The sequence below is a fragment of the Molothrus ater genome, chromosome 8, assembly GCF_012460135.2.
Source record: "Molothrus ater isolate BHLD 08-10-18 breed brown headed cowbird chromosome 8, BPBGC_Mater_1.1, whole genome shotgun sequence".
Classification (NCBI taxonomy): Eukaryota; Metazoa; Chordata; class Aves; order Passeriformes; family Icteridae; genus Molothrus; species Molothrus ater.
In genome coordinates this window covers 21,272,523-21,298,492 of record NC_050485.2, presented here as the reverse complement: position 1 = coordinate 21,298,492, position 25,970 = coordinate 21,272,523, and the positions used below count along the sequence as shown (strand labels likewise).

Sequence of the window (25,970 nt, the reverse complement as noted above, 5' to 3'; positions counted from 1 at the left end):
TGAGGGCATAAAATTAGTAACAGTTAAATCTTATAAATGTGAAATAGCAGAAATATTAAAATGTTCATTTCAGGATGAAATTTTACTACAACATATTTTCTTGCATTTGTGCTCACACATGAAAATTCAGTTCAACAGAAATTTTCATCCCTGAAATCTTACTGATTTGGATATAGGAAAGGTACCCAGTTGTTTGGATTTTTTTCCATAGTTTACTCTTATATACTGCATTAGAGGTTTTTAATGTACACTTGTGTCTTTTTTTCTACATTGTCTTTGACAAAGCAAAATGACTGAAGGAAAATTTAACCAAGGTGGAGTGAGAATGGCAGTGAAATGAGGCATTTTAATCTTCAAACTCCTGCCCTTGAACAATTCAAAACCAGTTGCGTATGAACAAAGCAATGTTAAAACAAACCTACAATCCATTGAGTATCTCTGAAGATATATTCTTTATTTATTATGGTAACATGAACATTAAAACACTAGGGTTAAATTTTATACTGGTGATTTCTAGGTAAAATTATATAAGCTTTTTAACAAACTTATGTTAATAATTGTCTAATAAGAATGCTTATTAGGGTTTGCTGTAATTAATCTTAATTCTTATCATAGGAAAATTCCCTATAAAGCTTTCATCCTAACAATCTCTCTTTCATTTAAGTGGGCTATACCATAGTGGCATTTCACATTTTTATAGCACATGTCAACATACAGCACTTTCTTTAATGTTTGTGTAAAAATGGCTGTTAAGAGCTTCTGACACCATCAGCTGGGCTGAAAGGAGCTTGGAATGGAAAAATGTAATACTTCAACAGAACTGTCGCTTGTTCAGCATTTCTTTTAAGAATTTTTTTCTTTTTCTCTTTTTTACATTCTGACATAAATGAGAACACATGCAGCCTTCTGGACTCTGGGCAATTAGGGACAATCACTGACACTCTTGGGGCCTTCCTGCCACCATCTTTCTGTGATCTGAGTGTGCAGTTATGATTTAAAAATAAAGGTTTAAGTTTTGGAAAGATGAGTGCTACCACTGCACTTCCCAGTTAGATAAAGCTAATCAGTGTATTTGATTATACCTGTTGGACCTATTGGAGTGGATCCAGAGGAGAGCCACAAGGGTGACTGGGGACATGGAACATCTTTCCTGTGAGGAAAGGCTGAGGGAGTTGTGCTTGCTTAGCTGTAGAGGTGAAGGTTCCAAGACCTCGGTGCATCCTTTCAGTACCTAGAGAGGGTTTATAAGAAAATTTGGGACAGGCTTTTTAGTAGAGTCTGTAGCAATAGAATTAGGAATAATGGTTTTAAACTAAAAGAGGATCTATTTACATTAAATATAAGGAAGAATTTTTTTACAATAAGGGTGGTGAGACACTGGCAAGGTCAAGTTGGGTGGGACTCTGAGCAAATGTCCCTGCTCATTCTGGGGGCAGTTTAAAGATGACATTTAAAGGTCCATTCCAGCCCAAACCATTCTATGATTCTGTGATTTTGCAGAGCTGGGTGCTTTACCTTTCCACTGCTCAGCCATTTTTATTAACTGCAAGCTGTAATGAGTATGCAAAGCCATGAGCCAGCCAGTTCAGTTGCCATAAGGGTAATTGGAGTAATCAAAATCAGCTTTTTAACAGTGGGTTTCTGGCTGGTGCCAGGAGGAAATTTGTGTTGATGAATCTTCCACTACCATAGCTGTCAATATGTCAATTTCAGCATATGGGAAATAATCAAATGCTCCCCAGCTTCTGAAATGAAATAGAGTTCTGGGACAATTTGAAAATAAAAAATTGAAAAGTTGCAGCAGTTTTATTTGATAGGAAAGAAATCAATGATGCGAAAACTATTTGCCTATTCTTTTAGATTTCTGTGCCAGTGCAAGACAATGCAATTTTTTAATTGTTTAACTGGAACAAAACCTTGAGTTTCATATTGTGGAAATCTTTCAAGTAACTGTTAACATTTTACAAATTAAAATGTTATGGTATTTACCATTTATATTAAATAAATGAAATCTGTTATTAAATAAGTGAAACCTGTTACCTCTGTTTTTCACTGCCACTTGATTTCCTATCAAGTAAATCACTGCTATCGTCGGTAAATAACAAAGGGCTTTTTCTGGTGCTCCCTCTCAAGACACATCAGTCCCTAGAACTGGTGAAAAAAGAATAATTAATTTAACTGGGATTTGGGAATCTGGAGGAAACTCCAGTAGACAAAGACAGGTTAAATAACTTTGCCATAGCTGGAAATGTCATCCATCTGCTGAGTGATGGATGAAACCTGTATTACTTGGATTTGCCAAGAGTGACTAGACTTGAATTGTACATTCCCCAGCTCAGCCTTTCTTATTTTATATCTAGCTGTAAATTATTTTAAGTAAATAAATCAGATTAGTTATATAATCCAAGTGAGTTTTGAAGACTCGTTCAAAACTATGATTTTAGCTCATTTTGGCATATTTGCGCTGAATTTTACCTCTGTTTTGTGTCTGTGGAATAGCTCTCTGAGGTCAGCTGACACAGGTAACTGCAGCACAAGTAGCAATGGATTGTGACAGCCTGGGCTCACTGTCCGTCTAACTTCTGATAAATCCTGTTTACTACTTCTGCTGATCTCCTTTGATGGCTTTACAGAAGTTTGCAGGAGTAAAATCGCATTAAAGATCTTGTAGATTTAGGTAAAACAGCATGCATGTCAGAAATCTTACTCTGTGGTTAGTGGCTACCATTTCAGTGCAGTACTTAGTATTACAAAAGAAACATAACCCCATAATTTCATTATAAGATGCTGGGAAGAAAAAAAAACCAAAAACAAACCAACCAAAGAAAAGCACTGCTTGATATTCCTGTTTGAAAAGCATGTATGAGAGGGAAAGGGACTGATAAAATGGTGTGGAATATCTCTTGCCGTGCCAGCGTTATGAAGCTGGTGGAAATAAGAAGCTATTACATGAACAAAAGCTCTGCTTTTCCTGCAGTGAGTGGTAAATGAATGTGATACAAAGCTTTCTTGTTCCAAGCCCAGGAGACTTACCTTTTTCTGTTGTTTAATGCATGTTGGCATCTGTATTTTCTTGATATTATGTTGAAATTAGAGCCAGACACAGCTTTTATTAAAACTGAAGCTTGGCCTCAGTTCTGTATTCATTTTTGACTTCCTTGGCACGTGGTGTGGTCTGTGACCTTCTACACCAAACATTTCGTTACTGCCAGCAAATTTCGCAGCACAGAAACTGGCGTTGCTGTGCCGGCACCTCGCTTTTTGGCAGAGCTGGCTCTTGGAGCAGTTCAGATCACGCTCTTTTCTCCAGTTCCATTTGGTAAATATCAGATATAATTTGCACTGTCAGCAATTCAAAATTTTAACTAATGTATTTCAATTTGTTTTTCCTCATTTTCATCTGTCCTTTTTCTTGGATTGGTTCCTTTGCTTTGTCCTCACTTCCAGCTTTCCCCCACTGTGCTTTCCATGCACATTTCTTTCCCACTGAGACTGTATACAAATATTAGAGCTCTAACTCACACTTTTGTCAGCAGGATGTGCCGCACTCTGTAGGCACACTCAGTTCAAATAAAAAGCCCATTGGCGATACAATAAATCAAGTGATTAACAAGAAGCAAAATGCCACCCTCTGGCTTTTTTTCTGTCCCAGAAGCTTGTGGTACACTGTAGAAAACTGAATTTTCTACCAATGAACTGAAGTCAAAGGTATATCCTCAGATGTGAGCACTGTAGTACTGAAATGATGCGTGGGCAGCCCGGAGAAACCTGTGGATTTTCCTATTTCTGGTTGTGTGAAAACTGTTGATAGCAAACAAAGCCAGTTAACGAGGACCAGAAAAAGTATAGCAGAAAACTGTTTCTGGTAGACTGAACAGCAGAAGGTGCTGGTGTAGTACAGGTTTATGCACTTAGGAGCTGGTGAGCTGAGCTGCCCAGATTAAAGGTTATGCAGCAGGAAATGCAACAAAGCTGGCTGGAGGTAGGACAGTTTGTCCACTACCTTGTGCTGGTCATGTTGGCTAATACCTAGTCAAGTTTCTGTAGTGTTTAGACAGATCTGTGGCATGGGCCAGGTTTTGTACATACAGGTTTGCTTTTAGTCATTCCCCCAGAAAACAGTAGTGTGCACTCATTGGAAGTGAATATTACCTAAAGATAGAAATCTGGTACTAAAAAATGTAACTGAAATATGGGTAAAGATGCACTTTGTCATCTTTTTTACAAGCATTTTTGTTCCATGTATGTGAAGAAACAGCAGTATTTCCTTTGTACTCTTCTCCTTTACAACTTGCAAAACAAAATAGAAGGCCAAAATTAGATAGAAAATTGAAATACTTTTAAAATCACAAGAAGTGAATTGTATGGAAAGTCAGAAAATACATGATGTGTGTACATGTGTGTGAAGCAAATTCTTCTCTAAATATATTAAGGGCATATGCATTGGAGCATTCCCATAGAGCTTCAGTGCAGCTTGCTATTTTTCTATTTTTGCTAATATTTTAAAAATAATTTCTATTTTCTTTTTCAACATCTTGGGACACTGCATGCATTAAAATATGCAGGGGTGTACTCTATTTCAAAAAGACACAAGTGATCATATTAATTCAGTGGTTTTTGTGTAACCTGATTCCTTCTCTGTATGTCCTCAGTATTCTAGTCTAGATCTAATCTGAAATACAAGACTAGATGGCACAGAGAGTCTGGCCTTCAGTCAACAAAACCCTTTTCTGCTGAGAAGTGAAAGATAACGAAAAAGATGTAATTACTGTAATGATGGGTTAGACCTTTAGATTCATGCTGCAATCAGTGATTCCTGTGGTGCTCTGCTGCAATCATGGTTTAGTGCTGACTGGAGAGACAAGACAGGTAAAGACTGTAAAACACTCCATCAGCTCTTGATCTGAATGCCTGAGGGGAGTCACACCTCTCATTTGCAGATAGGGGTGCTGGCTCCGAGATCGAGGGCAGCACAGTGAATTGTCTTGGAAGGAGCATCTTGGAATATTTTTCAAGTGTGTAAAAGCAAATAAGATCCCTGTAAATTGCTCCCTCCCTTCTCAACACACCATAGTAAACATTTTGATTTTATGAGGCTGTTGTGTCTGCCGTACACGCACACACATGCATAAATATGAACATCAGAGATTATATATATTTAGTAATCCTGATTTAGTCTTTATTACCCACATAATCAAAGAAAAAAAATCAATTGTATAGGGTTATGCTTGCCAGAGCTGTTATATTTAAAGTGCTGTCAAATCAATACCAAAATAATTCCAAATACTTTAAGAATTTCTTACTTCTTCATTTATTCTCAAAGTCAAACATGAAAATGTGCATACAGCATTAATAGATACTTTTAGTCTGAATTTGAAAGATTGTTGGATTATGGATTTAAAGTAAGTATTTCCAGCTGATGCTGATGTAACTACAATAATTTTTTGGCCATTTGGGATAAAGGGTATTGGTCGTAATTCTGAAACTCTTCTTGGTGTGATTAATCCTCATAACTGTGAGCTGTGTCACAGAAGTCAGCTGGAACTTCTGCATGAGTAATGGTTGCAGAACCAGCCTCAGACATTTAAATCATTACTATCCCTGGAAAACAACTGAAGATTAGCTCTGGTATTAATGTTTTTGTGTAGACATCACAGAGATTAAAAGCAGATGTTTTCCAGGAGTACTTATGTTTACCTTCCATGGTCTGCAAATGTTATAATCCATAGAAATTTTATTATTTTTAATTTGAAAATGAGTTTTCAGCATTATTTGTCAATTTGGCCAACCCAAATAGGTACATTCTCAAAGTTGGTCAGGAGGATATCCTAGCATAATGGTATGTTTGATTCCAAGGATATATTGAATTCATTTTGCATCTTTGTTGGCACTTAAAAGGATTTGCAAAGAAAAAGAAAATGAGTACACTGTTGATAGGACTGATCATTTTTTGACAGGCTGAAGTAAAGTTTTCATTCACTTCTGATCATTAATCGACCAAACCTGTAGAGAGCAACTCATTCCCACTGCATTTCTGGGTTTGGTGATCCCCAGGGCTGAACAATACAAGGGGTTATGGGGGAGCCTTGGACACCAACACTCAAGACAGAGATAAATTCAGAGTGAAAGTGTTACACTTCATCCATATGCTCAGCAGGTTATTTAACTTGACTTAAAGATATTGATATTCTAGTTCACACTCTTCCTACTTCATAGCCTCACAGCGCAATGTGGCACTCACTGCATGACCAAAACCATTCAACCAGATACAACGTCCTCAGTTAAAAAGTACTTAAAAAGTACTGTATCAATAAGAAATATTTTATTTCTGTGAGTAGTATCTATTGCTGTTGTACGTCTCACAGTGTGCTTAATTTTTCTACATTTTGGTAGCCATTTAATTAATTTATGGATAAATTTGTATTCCATATATTTCCTTATATTCCATAAGTGACTTCATAAGGCAACACAAAAATCACAACTTTTTGGAGACAGAGATTCTTTCTATCTGCTAGTTAAAGACATTTAATATAAATGACTGGGACCAAGGCTGCAGCTATTAGGAATGAGGCATTAATCTAGTTTACCTTCTCTTCTTTTAATTAGAAGCCAAAAGTCATAAAAATACTGTGTATATTTCAAGGAATTTTTAGTATCACATCATTGTCTCCATATAACAGGTGCAATCAAAAGGTAAATTACAGGATGTGTGCGCTGGTAAGGAGTGCTTTCTGAAGGCTGCACTTTATAGTCAAAGCAGACTTAAAACATTTCAGTAGAGAGCAGCTAGTCCCCTAATCCTCTGTGTGCTTCTCCCAAACAGAAGTAGCACGTATTCACTTGTACCAATTTTGCATGCTGTGCTGGCCAACATTCTTCTTTGCATAAAAGTAGAAGTGATCCCTCTCACTGTTTACTCAAAACAGGTGTACTGTTTACTCAAAACAGGTGATGAATGTATTGTTTAACAAAATAGTAACAAAGGCCCAAAGCTGGGTTTGTAAGTACAACTTCTCGCAATTTAAGAGTTCCAAAGACAGCACCTGAATGACATAAAGAAATGTGTTAGGGTGGAATGCTGAGTAAGAGGAAGAACGCTATTGGCTGTCCACAAATTTTAGCAGCTGTAGAACCAGTGATTATGGCTTGCAACCTGGATAGGCATGGCTAAGTTCATCTGTATTTGTTATGGGCAATGGAGGATTTTGAGGAGCAAGTTTAAGGAAGATAAAATGGCAAGCAGTGAAATGGAAAAAAAAAAGGTACTTGTCAGAAAAATAGATGTTTGAGGTAGTTACTAGTGGTGCAAATGGTGGAAGGGGGACCTTTCAGCTGACAACTCTGTAGGATGGATTGATATTGATGATGAGAGGCCTTTAAATGAAAACAGAAGAAGAAGAAGGGATAAGATCTAGCTTTAAAGTTCTCTTTCCTCATCAAGGTAGAATGATAACCAAGGTGCAAGACTATAGGTCTTTTGTCTAAGGTGAGATTGCAGATTGAGGTTAAAAAGCAATCCAGGCTCAGTGAATTGATTTGGTGTTGGAGCCTGAGGTGAAAAGGCTCTATTGTAGGAGCTGTTGTGCACGATGTTCATGGGAATTTAGGACTGAGGAAAATAACCTTCAATCACTCTCAAATCTGTTAAATAGCAGACTTTCATCAGGGCCAAAAATGTACATATCTTCCCTATTTGCATTTTTTTTAAACTGTGTTTAGGCATTTGGATTTGTGATTACAGCAGCTGGTTTTTGTAATAACCTGCTTAGAATGTGCAGTATTCTCATTATTGGGGTGTTTCTGGGAGAAAGCTTCGAGAGATAAAGTTCATTTGAAAATATGGTAAAAAGTATTCATCTTTAAATAGATGATAAGAGCTACTTAGATAAATATTTAATGTTAAGTAATTATCTAGAGAGTAGAGATGACTTGTGGAATTGGCAGAAGGAATGGGAAATGAAAAGTCATGGGGACAGTTGAACTTAAGAGGAAAGTTTAACTATTGTTAGTCTTATTATTATCCAAATTCCAGGCATATGAAGCAGCTTAGGCTCTATAGAGACGGTAAGTTTTGTTCTGAAACAAAGTGGGCATTTCCTCTACTGACAGTGAAGTGGTCTTGTAAATGTTAACTGAACCTATATTAATAGCTGTATTTTTTTCTCTAATTGGAAGACACTTTTTTATTCTGTACACTTGTATAGTAAAGCAACCTGCCTTGAGAAGGAGGCTGTGTTGGAGCATCTCAAAAGATTCCTTCCAACCTCAAGCATACTGTGACTTGTTTCATGAAACTCATTTTCTGTAGATATTCTGGTAATCCTGTGTTTATCTGGGCTCACACCAGTGGGAAAAAAGTGATCTCTAGAACTCACAACGTGATCTGACTGCAGTGGGTCATATCTAGTATGTCTAAATTTTCACGTGAAGATATAAGAAGCTAGAATGGTATACAACTAGTTCATGTTACAATATTCATAAGAGAGGAATTAATTGTGACTTTGCTTTCCTATTTTTATTTTGTTTTCCCTGCAGCTGGGCCTCTGGAACTTCCTCTCTTCGAGCTGATCCCATCACAAAGACAAGTGGTTTTCCATGGAGACCGCCTGCCCTTCCAGTGCACTGCAACTTACGTGGACAACAGCACCCAGGTGCAGTGGTACCATGCGGGGCACCTGATCGAAACCGACGAGGAGAGTGGCATCTTCGTGGAGGACAGCATCATCCATGACTGCTGCCTGATCACACGGTAACACACACCTCTTGGCATAGTCAGGCTTGCAGGCAAGGGGAACAGATCTGACGCTTGCAACAAGCCTCATTAAAACACCAGGAGTTGTTTAATTTGAAGCAACTCAATTGTGTGCTTGAATCTGAGCACAGAGGTAGAGATTTTTCATGGCTATGATTGGCTGTGATTCCAAATTGTACTTTTTGAGTCTAAGTATCCAGATTTGATCAGATATGGGTTTGAACCAGATAAAAATAGTTTCTTATACAATAAACCATGCGAAGAAATATAAAAAAGCTAGAAAAGAAGAAAAGCTTCAGAACATATGAGTGACTTATAGCCAAACTGCTTCTTCATGACACCATCCACCATAAATGATGGACCTATGAAGAACTATCAATTGAAAATAAATACTTTGATTAGTTTTTGCAGGTTCCAATGTGCTAGATCCCATATTCTTTAGTTAAGTAATCTCATTTTTGTTTCTTATTAAATATTTCTCGATTTTCTGTGACTTCTACCATCTCTGTGCCTGTGTGCTTGAGATACAGAGATCTACAGATGCATTTGCTGATGTGAAAAGTGCAAGAGGAATGAAGCAGAGTAGGCTTATATAAAAGAAGCAAAAACTAAAATTTGGCAGTGACTGTAATGTTCCAGTTTTGCTTCAGTTTTCCTGTTAAACATTATTTAATAAATTATAAATTTCAGTGTTTATTTTTGGGTTTCATCACAGAGTATTGGCTTGTCACTAAAAGCTGCTAAGTTGTTGCACACATCCTTTTGTCCTCTGCCAGTTTCCATCACTGATCAAAAAGAGAGTCTGATTCTGTGTGCATGTTCTGCCTTTCTCTTTGTAGAAGATGGAGTGAAAATAACTATGCTAATTAGCTCTGGATAATCATTAACATCTTTTCACTCAAACAGTTTCTATTAATATAATTGACCTGAAATGCTTCTTGAACTATCAAATAGAAGTTATGAAGGGAGTCAAATTAAATCCTGTCCACTGGGGACTTTTGGCTTTATTAATTTCATCTACCCACTGATTATTTGACCCCTTGTGGAGTCCCTTAGATCTAGAGGCATAGATCTGACCCATTCTCAGAGCTCCTGCCTTTCTTCTAATATCAATGAAAAGGACTATTAGACCAATTAGTGCAGTAATGCCACGTGCATGAGCTATTATATAACTGCCAAGTCACTTAAATTAAAGCATGTTCTTCCTATTTCCATTATATCAAAATTAAAATACATGCTGTTAATCACCTCATTATGTTTTTCAACTGAATTATATTTTGCACTGTATAAGTAATTTTTAAAGCGTAGTAATAAGCTAAAATAAATAGTCTAAAATTGTTTCCAAAATAGCTATCTTTTTTAAAAAAGGTATAAGTAGCTTGACTGATTTTACCTTACATTACTTCTTTTTTGCCAGACTGTAAAATAAAAACCTTTGTCTACCATAGCATATTTTAATAAGGATGGTTGATCTCCTGCCTATCTCATTTACTGTGCCATTTAATAGGTGACCTTGATGCTGATGGTGCAGAATGCACATGTGCAATATGCACATCTATTCAGAAAAAATGTTCTTTAAGTACATCATCACATTTGCTGTTATAGACTGGAAAAATAATCTGACTTGCTAAGTTATGTGATAAAGACTGTTAAAATAAGAAAAAATATTTTTGAATAAAACCCTAAGTCCTTAAACAGCTGTTGAAAAGCATTCAACATTTTAATTCCTCATTTATTTGCATTATACATGACACTTTGTAAGATAGAAGGGCATTGACCATAGACCATAATCCTTATCCAGCCAAAAATGCTAACATTCAAGCAGCTGTGCCTCTGCTGTGATCTAGGTGCTGATCAGAATTAACCTATTAAAGATATACTTTCAAACCTACTTTTAAAAACTGTACTATTTTAAAGTCAATTTTTAAAAGGTAAAGACATGTATTGTTGAAAATAAGAAAAGTTAAAATTATCTTTAGCATTTCTTAATGTTAATCCCATCTTTATGACCAAGTATATTATATCCTAATTTATATAATTATCATAAAAAATTGAAATAATATATAATAGCATGCTTGTTAAATGTTACAATAGCATGTATTAGTGTGCTAGTTACATGCTATTACATACTAATTTGTGATAGTTCTTAAGGATAAATCATTGGTTGTAAAAGGCACTGAAACATCAGAAAGACTATGCCTCCCTGAGGCTATCAAATGTTAAGTATATGATTTGGACTAAAAATAAAGGTAACTCGAAATCAGTTCTTACAGTATCATATTTTGCCTTTGCATACCTAGTCTTTACACCAAATGTCCACTCTCTGTGGCTTTCTGTAATTGCACTAAAGGACAGACTTTGGCCTGTGCTACTTAGCAATTTAAAGATTTCTATAGCTGGTTTTGAACAAAGAGGTGTAGTCATGTTCCAAAAGCTGCTTATTCAAACATTTTTAGGTGGTTATTTTATTGGGTAATTCCAGATATTTCTGGACGTTGATTTACATCACAAATATCATGTTAAACCCTTCTGTTTTATTAACTGGCACAGTAGAAGGATAAAATATCCAAATGTGTATTTTTTGTCTCCTATGATAAAGCAGAATAAACTAAAATAAATATTTTTGTTACAATAATTAAACTAAAGTTTTGAACTGTATTCCGGTCTGTGACATTTTTCTTGGCAAGGAGTATTCCCTTTCAGGAGATCTTGAAAAGGTGTTTTCAATTCTGCTGCTAGCTTGCATTTATCATTTCTTGCCAATGATAATAATATTTGATTTTGCTGGTGTTTAATCTTCTGTCATTATGCCTGTGTATAAATGTCATAGTCATATATGAAAATATACATATGATGTGGGACTAATTTCCTATCATTTGTGAATGGATCTAGCTGAATTTGTTAATGGTGCTTCCATGAAGGCAGCCTCATTTCTTTAGCCTGGAATATTATATCAGTTCAATAATAAGCAGCAATTCTAACTCAACACATTCTGGTTCTCTGATGTCCCTGAAACCACATAGAAGGAAGGTCATGTAGGATTCTCTGCAGCATCTTTCCCAGCTTCCTCACTCTTCCCTTTCAGTGTTTGGAGAAGCTAGCAGGACAGTTATTAGAATATTAAACCAGAAAAAGAAACTATTGTAGTTCTATGAACCAAGAAACTCCACAGTGGCAGAGATACTTTAATTTTCAAGAAGTTTCTTAATTTACCACAAAGAATATAATGACAATTTGGAAGTCTTTTTATTTCTAGTCTGCAAATACTTGTGTAGAGTGTTTAACAGTGCTTATGCCCTGACAGCTCTAATAGCTGCTCTGGGACCATTACAGTCCATGAGTGCTCCTTCTGAAAACATTAAACTGTGAAGAAAGTTAAGAACCCATAAAAAGGAGAGCTGCAGCTGGAGAAACCAACATGCTCTCAACTAAACCTAGGCTAACAGGTGCTAGGATCAAAAGTTATTTTCAGGTGTAATTTTTGTTGTGTAGATGGATTTGCCACTGGAAATACAGTTTCTTAGGACTGAATTTCGATCCCCTGAAAATTGTGTTTTTCTATTGTACTCTGTGCTAAGTATCTCAGTCTTCTAAAAATGGTTGACAAAGCCACTTTATTTTGTGGGGGTTTTTAATTTTAAAAAAATATTAAGCTTAAGAATCTGTTAAAAATCGTCTAAGTGCTTCTTTACATTGTGACAGTAGCCACTGCCAAGTACATAATGAAATAAATAATAGTGTTTGAGATGAGAGGTGTATGATTATGTGAAAATCTCAAAAATGTGCAGAAGAAAGGCAGAATTTTGAATCAGGGTCCACTTGTAATAGTGAAGGTACAAAAAAATTTCAGACATATTGAATATTGTGGTTTGAAACTTTTGATCATAATTAACGTTATCCAAACAGGAGGTTGAGTCCAATTAATACTTTTTTACTGTTTGAAATTATCACTGCATGTATTAGTAAAGAATTAGGAGCTTGATTGAGGCAGTTTCACTAGAAGTATAAAGATTATTTAAGATATGATTAGAGAAAGGAAATTGATTCCATGAGTAGACAGGTGGTATCATTGCAAGTTTGAGATACAGGCAGACACCTCCTATAAGAAAGAACAAAATGCTTCCAGGACCTCTGTGTGAAAGGCAGAAATTCAAGGCATGTAATGACCGAGATGATCCCTAAACTTTGTTAACAGTTTGGGCAGGAATGCATCTGGAAAAGACATGAAGCAAGCAGCAGTGGTTTGAACTGGTCCTAGTTAAAAAAACAGTCTGAAAATCCCTGATAAGGATGTTGGTAGGTTGGACACTTGACTGAAAGTTCAGATATGTACCAAATCATGGAAGAATATTGGAGATGGCACAAGATTAACAAGATTAGAACAAATCCAAGTAACTTGATTCAGAAATGCAGATATTTTATAATCACTTTGTGTTCTGCTGCACGAGTATTTTGGAGATGGGCTGCTATGGGTCACACTGAGAAATCCAGGGAGATAAGCAGAAATTGTTCAGTGCTGATATTTTTTGCTTTACCTAATTGACCCAGTTTGACCTTTAGCTGTCAAGGAGTTAGGAAACAAATGAAGCAAAATAACAGTTTAAATTGTAAATCAATATTTCTGTATTATTTTGAGGTCACTTTAAAGCCTGTAGGCAATGGTATACAATTCATTTCAGGCACTGGAGGCAGAAAAGAACTGCTGACAGAAGTGACTGCACCAGCAGTCTTCTCTTATATCAGATAGGAAGATAATATTTTAAATTATTGCAGAATATTATTAAATGCCCAGGGTAAGGATTTCATAATGTGAGATTAAGAGTACCTTCTTGTGAATTAATTTGGAAGATTAATTAAACTTAGGTCTTTTATCTAAAAATATTTCAATTACCTGAATAAAATCAATGACAGTTTTATTACTAATCGGTGTGGGGAATATTTTAAAGTATAACCTGTGGAGAGATTGATACAATGAAAAGCAAAAGCAGCAACCGTGATACCCTCTGTCATTAAAGTAATAGACCACTACCTAAGAGTTGTATCATAAAACCTTTAGGCTTAATTTGGGTAAGTGCTTATTGAAACATGATTGAAAAATAGGTATTTTCACAAAAAAAAAAATATAAGTATTTTGGCTGCTAGAATTAAAATACCCTAGAAATATAGTTAGTTAGAACTATAAAAACATTTTGATGGGGTCCTTGAAGATTGATACAAAAATATACTTTCTTTGGTGTTGAGACAAGATTAAGATGCCTTTCACTAAATTTTCACCTCTCGTTTCCATCTCTGCTTATATCCAGCAGCTATATATGGGTCTATCCAGCCACAACTCTGAAATGTTCAGTAGTAAGAACAAAAATTGATGCTTTATCCCCCACAAGGGAGAATCAGAGGGTTTTGCTTTGACTTTTTAAGGCCAGAATGATTTTAATGTGGCTCTTCAAACAGCTGCAGCTACACAGCTGAGGACATGCTGCACTGTAGCAGCAGTTGGGAGTCAACATCTCAGGGCTGCCTTTTTCTAAAGTACTTTTCCTGTCAACATCAGTGTTAGATAGAATTATACATTTTCTCTGAGTCTAGGCAGTAGTTTGTAAATCTGTGAGCCAAATGTGAGCATATCAGAGCATTTATGACATACATCCAGAATCCAGTGCCAGGTAAACCACCCTAAACATTGGCGAAGCAAACAATTTCTACAAAGAAACACTTGATAGAAATATTAAAACAACAACTGAATTACTTTTTAATTTTCATATATTTCAATCTGCTCACTATTGAGAATGTATTGTAGGGCATATTCCCATTAATATGCTGGAATTCCATGAAAATAGCTCCTCTCCCCTCCCTTATCTCCCTGCAGGATAAAACCCCCGCTATATTTAATTGTTTATGGTATTGTGCTTGAGTGGCTCCTGGCCATTACAAAATAAAGTTTACACTATAAGAGAGACACCAAATACTGAGAAAGAATAGACATCTTTCCTGAAGTTCTTATATAGGAAACTGCTGTCCTACCTTCTTTTTAGATCTTTCCAAATTTCTTCCAAGTGGGCAAGTAAAACAGGTCAGTATTCTAACCCTAATATATCAATCAGCCCATAAAATGTTCATTACATAATTTATTTCTGCATTTGTATCATGTGAAAGTAATATGCATTTGGAAAATAATTTGAAATTGTAATATTAATTTTTTTTTGAAGTAGATTTTTATTTGGTCTGTTGTGATTTTTTCCCTCTGTTGTTTTGGTTTTTTTTCTGTTAGTATATTGTTATTAAATCTAGGTCCTTTCCAACTCTTGTCATGGTTCTAGAATGTGAACAAATTAGCTGATAGTTAAACTATAGAAAAAAGTATGTTATAGCACATAACATTTCTTGGGTACCCACAGATGGTATTAAATGGTAAGTTAAGCTTTGTCTTTATATGCAATCAAAAGAAAAAAAAAAAGATGTGTATTGCATTACCTCTGTGTATGAGAAATTGATTACACCTGAAAATACTTGCTAGACATCTTGCATAAAATGAATACCAACTTTCATCTTCCTTTTTTTCTCGCTGTTGCCTGGACACAAGTCTACTTCAAAGGCCATCAGCCTTCTAAAGCTGTTTCTTTCAAGGGTAAATAACTAATTTTGTCAGAGAGATCAGACTAGCAATTTGAGTTCAGACAAGTGCCTTGATTTACAGATTCTCTCTTCATTTTCCATGTTTTAACCTTATGTCCCCTGTGAAAGGCTGTATTGCGAGCAGCACTGTACTCTGGAGACCAACACTCATTTTTTAAATTGCATGTTAGTATTAATAATTTAAGGTGGTATGGGTTGGAGGCATGTTGTGCAGACCTTCTGCCTGAACTGTGGGAACACATTAGCTATTTATCTGTCTGAAGAAGAATATGAGAAAACCTAAATGTCTCCTGAGTTAGAGTCAATAATTTTTATTTTCCTGCAGGAAGACCAATTGGTTCTTCCTAAATCTTACAGAAACTCAAGTCAGACTTGAAAGTATTTCTTGTGGAAAGCCAATCAAAGCATGGTGTTAAAGTCCCTTCTTTATTTGTTACTTTGTTTCCTGGCATGCAGATGACTGCTGGGGCGTACAGTAAATGTCGCTATAGTACTTCTTCAGGACATGGCTGAGTAACTCTGCATAATGAGACCTACTTCTGATTGTCTAATTAGTTATGCATAGCTGTAGCAATGCAAAACTATGCCTCAAATAGAACTCTATTGTCATAGGTTACTTGATTACATGACTATGGCTTCCGTGTGTATTATGGTTCCTCTCTTTGTAATGACAAATGCCACGGGCTTCAGTTGAATATCAGAACAACTTTTTCATGCAATTGCATCAGCTGTACATTTTAATTAATTTTTCAATATGTCAATCATCACATTTGTAAAAAGAAATTCTACCATGCATGAAATTTCCCAGTACGAAAAAGAATCATGTATATTCTCATTCCTCTTTTAAATGTTTTTAATGAGAGGGTCACTGTAATTTCAAAGAGAAAGTTGAGAAAAGCCTGCTAGTCATTCTTTTCTCATCAGGCAGCAGTCTTCCTATTCAATTAGCCTTGATACCATCTCATGAATATCTGACTTAATTTTATCATCATAGAATGTCACAGAATTGTTATGGTTTGAAAAATCCTCTAAGATCATCAAGGCCAAGTATTTAGCATTAAACCATATCCCCAGGTGCTGCATCCACATGGTATTTTGAACACTTTCTGGGAGATGATTCCACAGTTCTGCTGGGCAACCTGTTCCAATGCAGGACCACCCTTTTCATAATATCTGATCTAAACCTTCCCCCTGCTGCAACTTGAGGCCATTTCTTCTCATCCTGAAAGTTGAAATTTCCTTGAAAAGTGGCAACTGTCATACTGCTGAGGAGTGGGATGTGGTTGCTAATGCAGAGGGCGTAGGAATGCTTGTTGACTCATATTCCATCCTTAGGAAAGCTGCATAGCTGGGGCAAAATTGTTGGCACTTGTGGCCCGATGTTTATTAGCTCCTGTGAGATGGGATAGTCAAGGAAAGAATACAGCCAAAGGAGCCATCCTCTATTAATTCTTTTGAGGTTTTGTCAAGCTCCTAAATCAGAGTCCTGCCACGTTCTCAGGTTATGGGAGAGTTCTTGCCTTTATCCAAGACTTGTTGCCATTGCCAAGAGAGATCAAGAATGCCTTTTGACTATGAGTGAGAGTCTCTGGGCATGCTTATGCAACCATGCCAAGACTTAAACTATGTAACTGACCTACTAGAAAACTTTGTGATATAGGGTTTTAAAATTCTATAACCAGGAAAGGCCCACCCCTTCCTTCTGGTCTGCCAGGACTGTGAAGTCAAAGTCTCCAAGGATTATAAGCAGAGAGAATGCTAAAGGATCAAGCTGACTGCTTTTTTTGAGTATTAAAAGATTTTTTTTTTTAAATTCAGTTCCCCAAATTCTCCAGAGATATAAGATCAATTTATCATTTGTCATATCCAGATGGTAAGTAAATGAACAGTTTCACCATTGGGCTTGCTATCAAAATATTCCAAGAGGAATATAAATGAATGCATCATTTACAGTGGCCAGATGGCAATTCAGAAGACAATTTCATGATCTAGGCACTATATTGCATAAACCTATTCTGGCTTGTTTTTTATCACCATCTGAAGAAAGGGCAATAGAAGATTAAAAGTGTGAATGTGAGGAATTTCTTGTCTTTTGAGATAATTTGAACCAGTGTTCAAGTATTGCGTTAGTATCAGAAACAAGGCTGGTGTATCAGTAAATATTTGTCTCTGAGTCTAGGAAACTTCATCTACTGAGGGGAGACCTGTTAAGCAGCAGATACATTTACATCAGAACACATTTCAGCAGTTTAAATAAATGGAATATGTACCCTTTATATTTATTTATCAGCATACTGATTAATTCTAAATTTATAGTAAGCTGAAATATGCTATTTACCTATCATCATCATCATTGTTTCCAATTTTATCACATTTTTATAATTAACAATAGTTGTAGATATTTTCTAGAAAATATATCAGAAGATCAGCACAACTATCATACATTCTATTCATTTTTGAAGTCTCCACATCTTGATGCCACAAGTGAATATAACCTCTGCCTTTTCTTTCAGTGAAAAAGCTTTATGCATAATTGTTTTTATAAACTTTAGGAATATGATCTTTCTTAACTGTCTATAATGATGTGAGATTGTTGTGATGTATGAAATATAATATTTAATTAAAACATTCTTAAACTGGCTAATTTCTGTGAAGTACTTCTCCCTGAATGCAAAAAGATGTATTAAAAATTAGCTGAGAGGCTGCTGTTACTGGGCTATTCACCTGAGACTTCTTAAGAGAACAATTGCTTCTTTTGACATTAAAATACTGAGCTACTATCTGAGAACAGCTAGTAATGCTTTTTCTATATTTTTTGCTATAAAACTATGTTAGAATTCATTGTAAAAATGAAATAGGGGGGTTACAAGGCACTTGGAGTTCAAAGCCATCATAAATAGGAATAATGTGATATTTTTAAAGTTACTATTCAATAATAAATTTCACTGAATATCTGGAGAAATATCTGAAATTCTGAAACAACTATCTTAAATCAAAGGCTATTTATTGTGGTTTACTTGTTTTCTGAGGCCCTAGATGACAGCCCCATAGTAGGTTCTTGAGAAAATCATCTTTCAAAATTTCAGGCTCTACAAAAAAACTGCTAAAGGCAACAAGTAAATTTTTCAGGTTTTATTTTAAATACAGATTTGAAACAAATGTATTAACTGTTAATTCAGTCCTTCAATTTTTATAGTGTACATTCTCTCTCACCCCACTGCGTTTCTTCCCACATAACTTTTAATTGTCTAAACCACAAGGCATATTCAAAGACAAGTCATTTCTGTAAAGCAAAGTAGATATTTCAGATAAATGCTACTTCTTTTCCCTTCCCAACTGCTTTCAAAAGCTGTAATTTGTTTAAAACTGTAGCAAAATTTATTTCCAGCCCCATGGCAGATTTAAGATATAATGTGTTACCTACTTAAAATGCAGTAGTTAGCATTATTTTTGGTCTATGACATCTAGAGTAATTGAATAATATTCTACCCCTGATAGCAGAGTGCCAGATTCTGGTGCTAAAGTGCCTCAGGATCTGTAATCACAGCTGAAGGCAAACCCATTCTCTGTGGGTTGGTTGTGCGGTCCACTTGAAATGCCTTTCTGACTTCCAAGTGCTTGGTTAGGCAACAAACCAAATATTCTGTAATACCTGGGGAAAACAGAATGGGCTTTGATAAATAGTTTATGTTCTTTTTTGATGATTTGTGATTTGTGTTATAGCCTGTTACTACCTGAGTAGTCAATACAAATTGGTGCTGCTAAGAGCTTACTACCACTTCCATACTGTCTGACCCTCTGATATCATAGACCAAACCCCATTCTGATATTTTCATAAAAAATAAGTTAATGTCAGAAAACCAGTGACTTGATATCTGTATAATTGAGTGTATAAAATGATGAATCTTTTATTTTTTTAGTGAACTTATCCTATCCAGTATTGACATTGATGCAACTGGAGATTGGGAGTGTCTAGTCAAGAATTCCTATGGAAATAGCACTAAAAAAGTAGAAATTGTGGTACTTGAAACAGCTGCTCCCTACTGCCCTGCAGAAAGAATTATTAACAACAAGGGAGATTTCAGGTATGACTTTCTGGGTTCGGAGTGTGTTTCATATACTAATGGAGGTACAGACCATATTCATGCTTACATGACACTTCAGTCTCAGTTATAAATCACTTATTTTAGTTGTCATTTTTATATAATATGGTAGGAAGGGGAGAGCACTGTATGATTTTGATGAGAAATGGGACCTAGTGCTTCAAGAGAAGCAGTGGTTTGTGAAAGTCAGGAAATCTAATTCCTCAGTATGCATTATGGAAATGTTTTAGGAAATTAGATAAATTAGAGAAGATTAAAAATTTTTCTTGGTCTTTGTAGAAGATGATAACACTGCATTAAAGCATTAGGAAGATTAAATCTTCAGTGCTTTACTTTTTTAAATCTGTTCAGGTTCTGATGGCTTTGTTCAACTGAGATTAGAGGTAAGAAATGACATGAGACTGTTAGTAAAATATTTCACTGAAGAGGATCAAAATTGAAAGTAACACTTAGTAAAATAAATAGATTGTATGAGGTGAGCTTAAGGACACAAAGTTCTACCAGTATATCACATGCTTACAAAATACATCTGTCCTTCTATCTGAATCTTAGGAGCTGCAAGATTTTGTAGAGTAAATGTAGCTTTTGCTTCATCATTACTTTTATCTACATATGCTGTTGGGCTTTTTAAAATTGTAATAATTTTAATCAGAAGAAAAGGTTTCTGTGGAATTTGGTATTGTTTTCAGTCAGCTCTAAAATACACCAATGGTATGCACAAAGCTCTTAAACAAAACCTGCTTGACAATAAGACTGATGTATGATGGCAATCCCATTGAGAAATCAAGACAGTAATTTGTTACCAAATGAATTATAATGATAATTCAGCTTGAATAGATAATGAAAGGAAAGTGGAAGAAGAAAGATGTCTTTCTTAAATAGCAGAATTTTCTGTGAATATTTCTGACCTGAAAGCCTCTATTTATTTTCAGGTTACCTTTAAAACTTAAAAGCCCAAAGGCTTTTTGTACTATTTCTTGTATTTGAATAAAAGTAAAGGATTGAATTAGAAAGAAGTGGAAATAAAAACCTACTCAAATAATCTGTTTTCTCTTTACTACAAAGCTATTTTATTATGTGTTAACCTCAGTACGAGCAAGTTTGCCTCTTTCATTGAGGCAAAATTGCTGAGGCAATGCATATATATGGATTAAATTTCATTAGAGACCTTTGACAATCTTAGCTATAGATTTTTTGTCATCACAATAACTGGAATTGTGCTTTTTCATAGTGGATATGCTGAAATAGGTTTTCATTAGATCTTTAAAAAAATATATGCTTCGTATCAGAAAGCTCATACTGAATCTTTTAGATGGCAACTCTATGAAGTTCATGTTCTTGCCTTAAAATGACATCCTTTTCTCCATAAATAAATATATATAAATCTTCATGCTGCACAAACTAACACCAGGGGCATTTTTGTCATTTTATATAAATCAAAAGAACAAGAGTGGACATTTCTCAACCTATTGATCATCTTCCTAGAAATCCATATAAATTTATTTTTAAAATGTACATCAAAAGGATGCTGAGTCCATAGGTTCTTTTGGCATTTGAGAGAATGAATTTAAAATAGTAGAGAATTTATGAGGCTCCAACTCAGCATTAACGCTTGAAATTGTTCAAAGGTTTATCCTCAGAGATGGAGCTTTCACACCAGCAAGTTTTCTTACAAAGGTCTTTGAAGTTTTGGTAACATAACAAGTATGGAAGTAGAAAGAATTGAATCACAAAGGCAAAACTAGAAAGAACTGTTCCTTTATTGGGCAAAAGAAAGGGAAAAAAGCATCAACTGTTAGGAGAGTGTGGCTATTTCAGTGGTCCAGCCTAGGTGGTATTTATAATTGTGTAACTGCAGCAAGAATTAGGCACTAGAGAGTCAGAATAAACTGGCCTTTTCTGCTAAGAGGTTTTCTCTATCATGGCCATATTCTACCTATTTTTTTGGTTGCTGTTTTATAGAATGCTGTAAGCTTATTCTGAAAGGCAAATGAAAATGTTGCTATATGCTATCATTCCTAGTCATAAAGGCTGGATTCTGCTCACTGTGACAATGCTAGGCTCAGAATTATCTCTTTAGTTTCACTTTTGAAGTAAGTTGCCAGTAAGTGTGGCCCAATTGCATTAATGCAAATTTTTTACTAAAAATAATTCCTTCCCAGAGGCAAACGTCCTCTATGATACTATATGCTCTATGTACTACTTTACATATTTTGATTTTTTGGGAAAGCTTCTTTCATGATCCGTTTTTTTTAATCGACTGTTTTTACATCACACATTGATTTTTTTCAGTGACAGCTATGAAAAATAAAAGTATTTTTCTTCTTAGCTTTTCTTTGAAATGAAGAAAACTTTTACAGTCCAAAACCCTTCAAGTATATTATGTAACAATGTACAATTGAATGTGCATTGTGTAACTGGAGGAGCTAATACATTTGTTTGAGGAAAGGTTGATTGCCAAGCTGTAATTTCATTGAAAGGCAGAATATTTTTCTGATTTATTTGGTTCATTCATCAGATCAGTGCAATTAAAGAACCATATCCTTCCCACACCTGCTGACTTGCTGATGATATGCTTATGGCTTTCTTTGATTTCTACCAATTACCTGATCCTGCTATGTCCACACTAGGCTGTAAATGACCGTAGATTTGTTATCTATAGAAATAGATCCACTTGTGCCATTCTAGAGAATTCAGCAGAAAAACACTTTCTATGCACAGAAAGTGTGTTTCCTAACAGACCAATCAGCTAAATAGAATTCTGACTGCTCTTGATTTAGTTTATTTTCAAAGACTGTTTTGGAATCATACTACATAAATCATGTATACCTAAATAGCTAATTTTTGAGGGCTGGTTCCTTCCTCCTTCATGACACGTGATCTCTGCTGAAATCTTGTACACTGTTTTCTGAGACATTTTGTCTCAGGACTTTTTGTTTTTTTCAAGGCTTTTTAGTGGTGGGTCAAAATGCAAAGCAGAGATTGTCAGGTATTTTTTGGGCCCTTAGTTTTAAGAGCATTTACTAATAGAGTTTGGGTTTTTGGGGTTTTTTGGCTTTCTTTTTCTTCATGTACTTACTGCTCTGCTTTTTGCAGTCTACAGACATTAATGTAGCAAAAACACCAACCATATCTTTTTCCTTAACACTAAACACCTTCCTGGAATTAATGCAGAATAAATGTGTGACTAGCTAGACTTGAACCTGTATAATTCTGACATTTTCCAAGGGAAAAAAGTAATTAATTATAAAACATTTTGAAGTAAAAGTTAAAATAGCCTTTTTTTCTCATATACCACTTTACTTTGTTGTATATGGTCATATATATATATATATATGACCATATACATATATGGTCATATATATATATATATATATATACATATATATACATATATACAATATATATATATATATTGTAAGTTGCCTTTTGCATTTTAATTTTTACTACCATGGTGTTTCTAGGTGGCCCAAAACTTTGGCTGGGATAACTGCTTACCAGCCCTGTCTCCAGTATTCTTTTAACTCTGGTGCATTTCACAACGGTGCAGAAGAGGCAAAGGCGTGGCGCAAATGTAACCGAACTGGACGCTGGGATGAAGAAAACTACTCTGAATGTCCTTATTCACAAGAAATCACTCAAGTTCTTCATGCTTTTAGTCAGGTAACAGTTTGAAATCCAAGGCTCCCCTTCTCTAGTACTGAGTTTGTTGAATAGCTTGCAAGAAATGTCAGTTCAGCCATAAGTTTGGGATTGATGGACTTTTAACAAAATGCTCTACTTGAGAGACAGCCATTTGTTTCGTTGGTAATTGGAAGTTTAGTAGGAACAAGTGTGCAGCATTACCTTTACCTTAATGCTTTTTTCCATTAGGTGCTTAGAGTCTAGATGATTATTAGTAATGTTGGCAGGGTGATCAGTGCTTGACTTTCCTTCCTCTCATGTGGTTTTCCAGAAAGATGTTCATTTCTTGTGGAGTCCCGTATCAGTTTCATCAGCTGAAGTTCCTTTCCTCTTTTGATGTCTTCAAAAAAAGCAGTACCTTAATTGTTTCTTATGGATAAGTAAAAGAATGAGATGAAAAAGTAGATGTATAGAAATTAATGAGAAAAAAAGAATGTAACAGGAAACACTGTGGAGGATGGCCCAGACATGTAACTGCCCTATTGATTTTACAACTTTCAGTTTCCTTGACCATTTCTTCCCTGGTAGTATCAGTAGTGCTAGATAAGGCCAGAGAAAGTTTGTTTTCAAATGGGTTCATAAATAAGAGTAATTAATATATTAAGAGAGCCATTGCAATTACAATAATAGTAATAAAATGTAATAAAATAAAATAATAATAAAATAATAATAAAATGATTAGTGAGATGTCTAGAATCCAGTCTGTTCTCCTGTAAGCAATGAGGTGAGGTTGGGTTTCTCACGGTCTTTAGACACTCAGGACTTTATAACCTCTGAGGATGGAGGCTGCACAATTTCTTGGGGTTAGCCTGTTCAAATACCTGACTACACTTACAGCAGGAAAGATTTTCTTCACAGCTAGTGTGAACTTCTCTTGTTTTCCCACAATGTGCCACTGAGTATAGGAACCCTTGCTGACACTGTTGTTTTCATGAAGGTCTAGAGATAGAGGCAAGGCAAGGTAAGTAGCTTGGTATATTTTATGAGGCCAGATAGTTACAGTCTAGAAATGTAGAGAAAAATCTTCAAAAATTGTGGTGGTGTCTTCAGATAACAGCAGTGAAATCTAAGACCTAAGGCTGAAAATACATTCATATGCCTGAATATTCCCCTGAAATGTATATCCATGGCATATTGATGCACGTAAACCCATGTGAAATTATGGCAGGCATTATACCAATGGATGTGATCTCCAGTTTTTAAAGAGAATGAAGATAGCTGATTTATTAAGGCTAACAATTCTAATGTATTTTCAGATGCACATCAATTTGACAACCGTGCTGGAGTTTTCCCGCCAGCTGACAGCCTACACAAGAGGTGCTTCCCTCTTTGCGGATAAAATGGATGTAATATATTTGGCTTATATAATGGAAAAGTTAATTGTCTTCGTGGATGAAGTTGAAGATGTAAGATATCTCCTCTATGCTGAAAAAAAGTATCAGTTAGAAGTGAAGTCTTCTCTGTGGCCCTGCTCTTAATGTATGCGGGCACACAGTGAAGAGTAGCTTCTAAAACTGATTGCTGATTGCAAATGCTCTGCATAAACTGTGATGTGTCTCTTTGTGCCAAAAAGGAAACTAAGTCTTCTTCGCTGATGACAAGGGCATTGTTGCTTAGGAATAAAACCTTTTTTTAATGAGCCACTTAATTAAATTTCTTTTTAAGTTTATTTTCTATCATGGCTAACATGTTAGAATGGACTCTGGCTGGCCACTGGAGATACACATGCTTCTTTTGTTTTCTCCATTTTATCAGAAGGTTTTCACTGAATTTTGAAAGGTGGTATCACTTGTAAAGAAAAGATAATATGTCTTTATGTGCAACTTCTTACAGAATCTTTCAGCATTATATATGCCATTTTTGCAGCAAAGTCTAATCAGAACTATGCAAACCCTATGGGGAAGGTAGTTTTTTACAGAGAACATAAATGTTCATCACATTTTTTTTATTGTTAATTTTCAGAGTAACTACTTGCATAAACATTTGATAAACTGTAATTTTTGACCACATGATGTTTTCTTTTGGTTTGGCAGTGTTCATTCCATTCTGGCTCTGGGAATTGTAACAGTTAACATTTTAGTGCCAATATGAGAAAGTCTCCAACTTCAATTTCACCATAATACACTAGATCCAAAGTATATTATTAAGTGCTCTCCAAGAATCATGTTTCAAAGCTGCAACTTTATTTCAGCTCAGAATCCTGATAAGATCTTACTGCTTTCTGACAAAACAAAAATTTGACATTCAAAAGAAACAGCTGGATTTGCCATAAAGGCTCTTTGTTTTTCTAGCACTGATGTATTTTCCATTAAAGCTGAGTACTATCTCTAATCTTTTAATTGACTTCTTCCACCTTTCAAATAGGTTTTCATTTCTGCTGTTTTTTGTATCAAAACATCTCTATCTCCATCACTTACATCTACGTCTCTGATTTAGTAATACCTTATTTTCTTAATTTATAACACTTTTCCTAATTTTTCTCTCTTTTCCTTTACCTCTCTCCATCTTTTTCTAGAGTCCTCATCCATTGAGTTCTCAACTAGCATCCATTTCTTAGCTCTCACTCACAAAGTACAAAAGCACCTATGAAATTTGAACATGCATAATAGTGCAAATTTTTGTATTTTCAGTGATTTGATTTTACTCTTCGTTAATGCACTTAATTATAGTATAAATTACTTCCTTTTCTTATTTCTCTCCTTTTGTATATTTATAGACTATTGTTCTGCCCTCAGTAAGTTACTGCCTAGCTGATTGGTGTTTGCTTTTATAGTTTCTCATAAATCACTCCAGACTCT

General features: G+C 35.3%; 1 protein-coding gene across 1 annotated transcript in view; it reads left to right on the top strand.

Moving 5' to 3' along the window:
- The window catches only part of LOC118688171 (adhesion G protein-coupled receptor A3), a 252,313-nt gene that overhangs the window by 112,528 nt on the left and 113,815 nt on the right, over positions 1 to 25,970 (top strand). The window contains exons 7-10 of the mRNA XM_036385594.1: positions 8,536 to 8,749; positions 19,306 to 19,470; positions 22,953 to 23,151; positions 24,429 to 24,578. Of these exons, the coding sequence (XP_036241487.1) occupies positions 8,536 to 8,749; positions 19,306 to 19,470; positions 22,953 to 23,151; positions 24,429 to 24,578 (728 nt within the window). The remainder of the gene's footprint in view (positions 1 to 8,535; positions 8,750 to 19,305; positions 19,471 to 22,952; positions 23,152 to 24,428; positions 24,579 to 25,970) is intronic.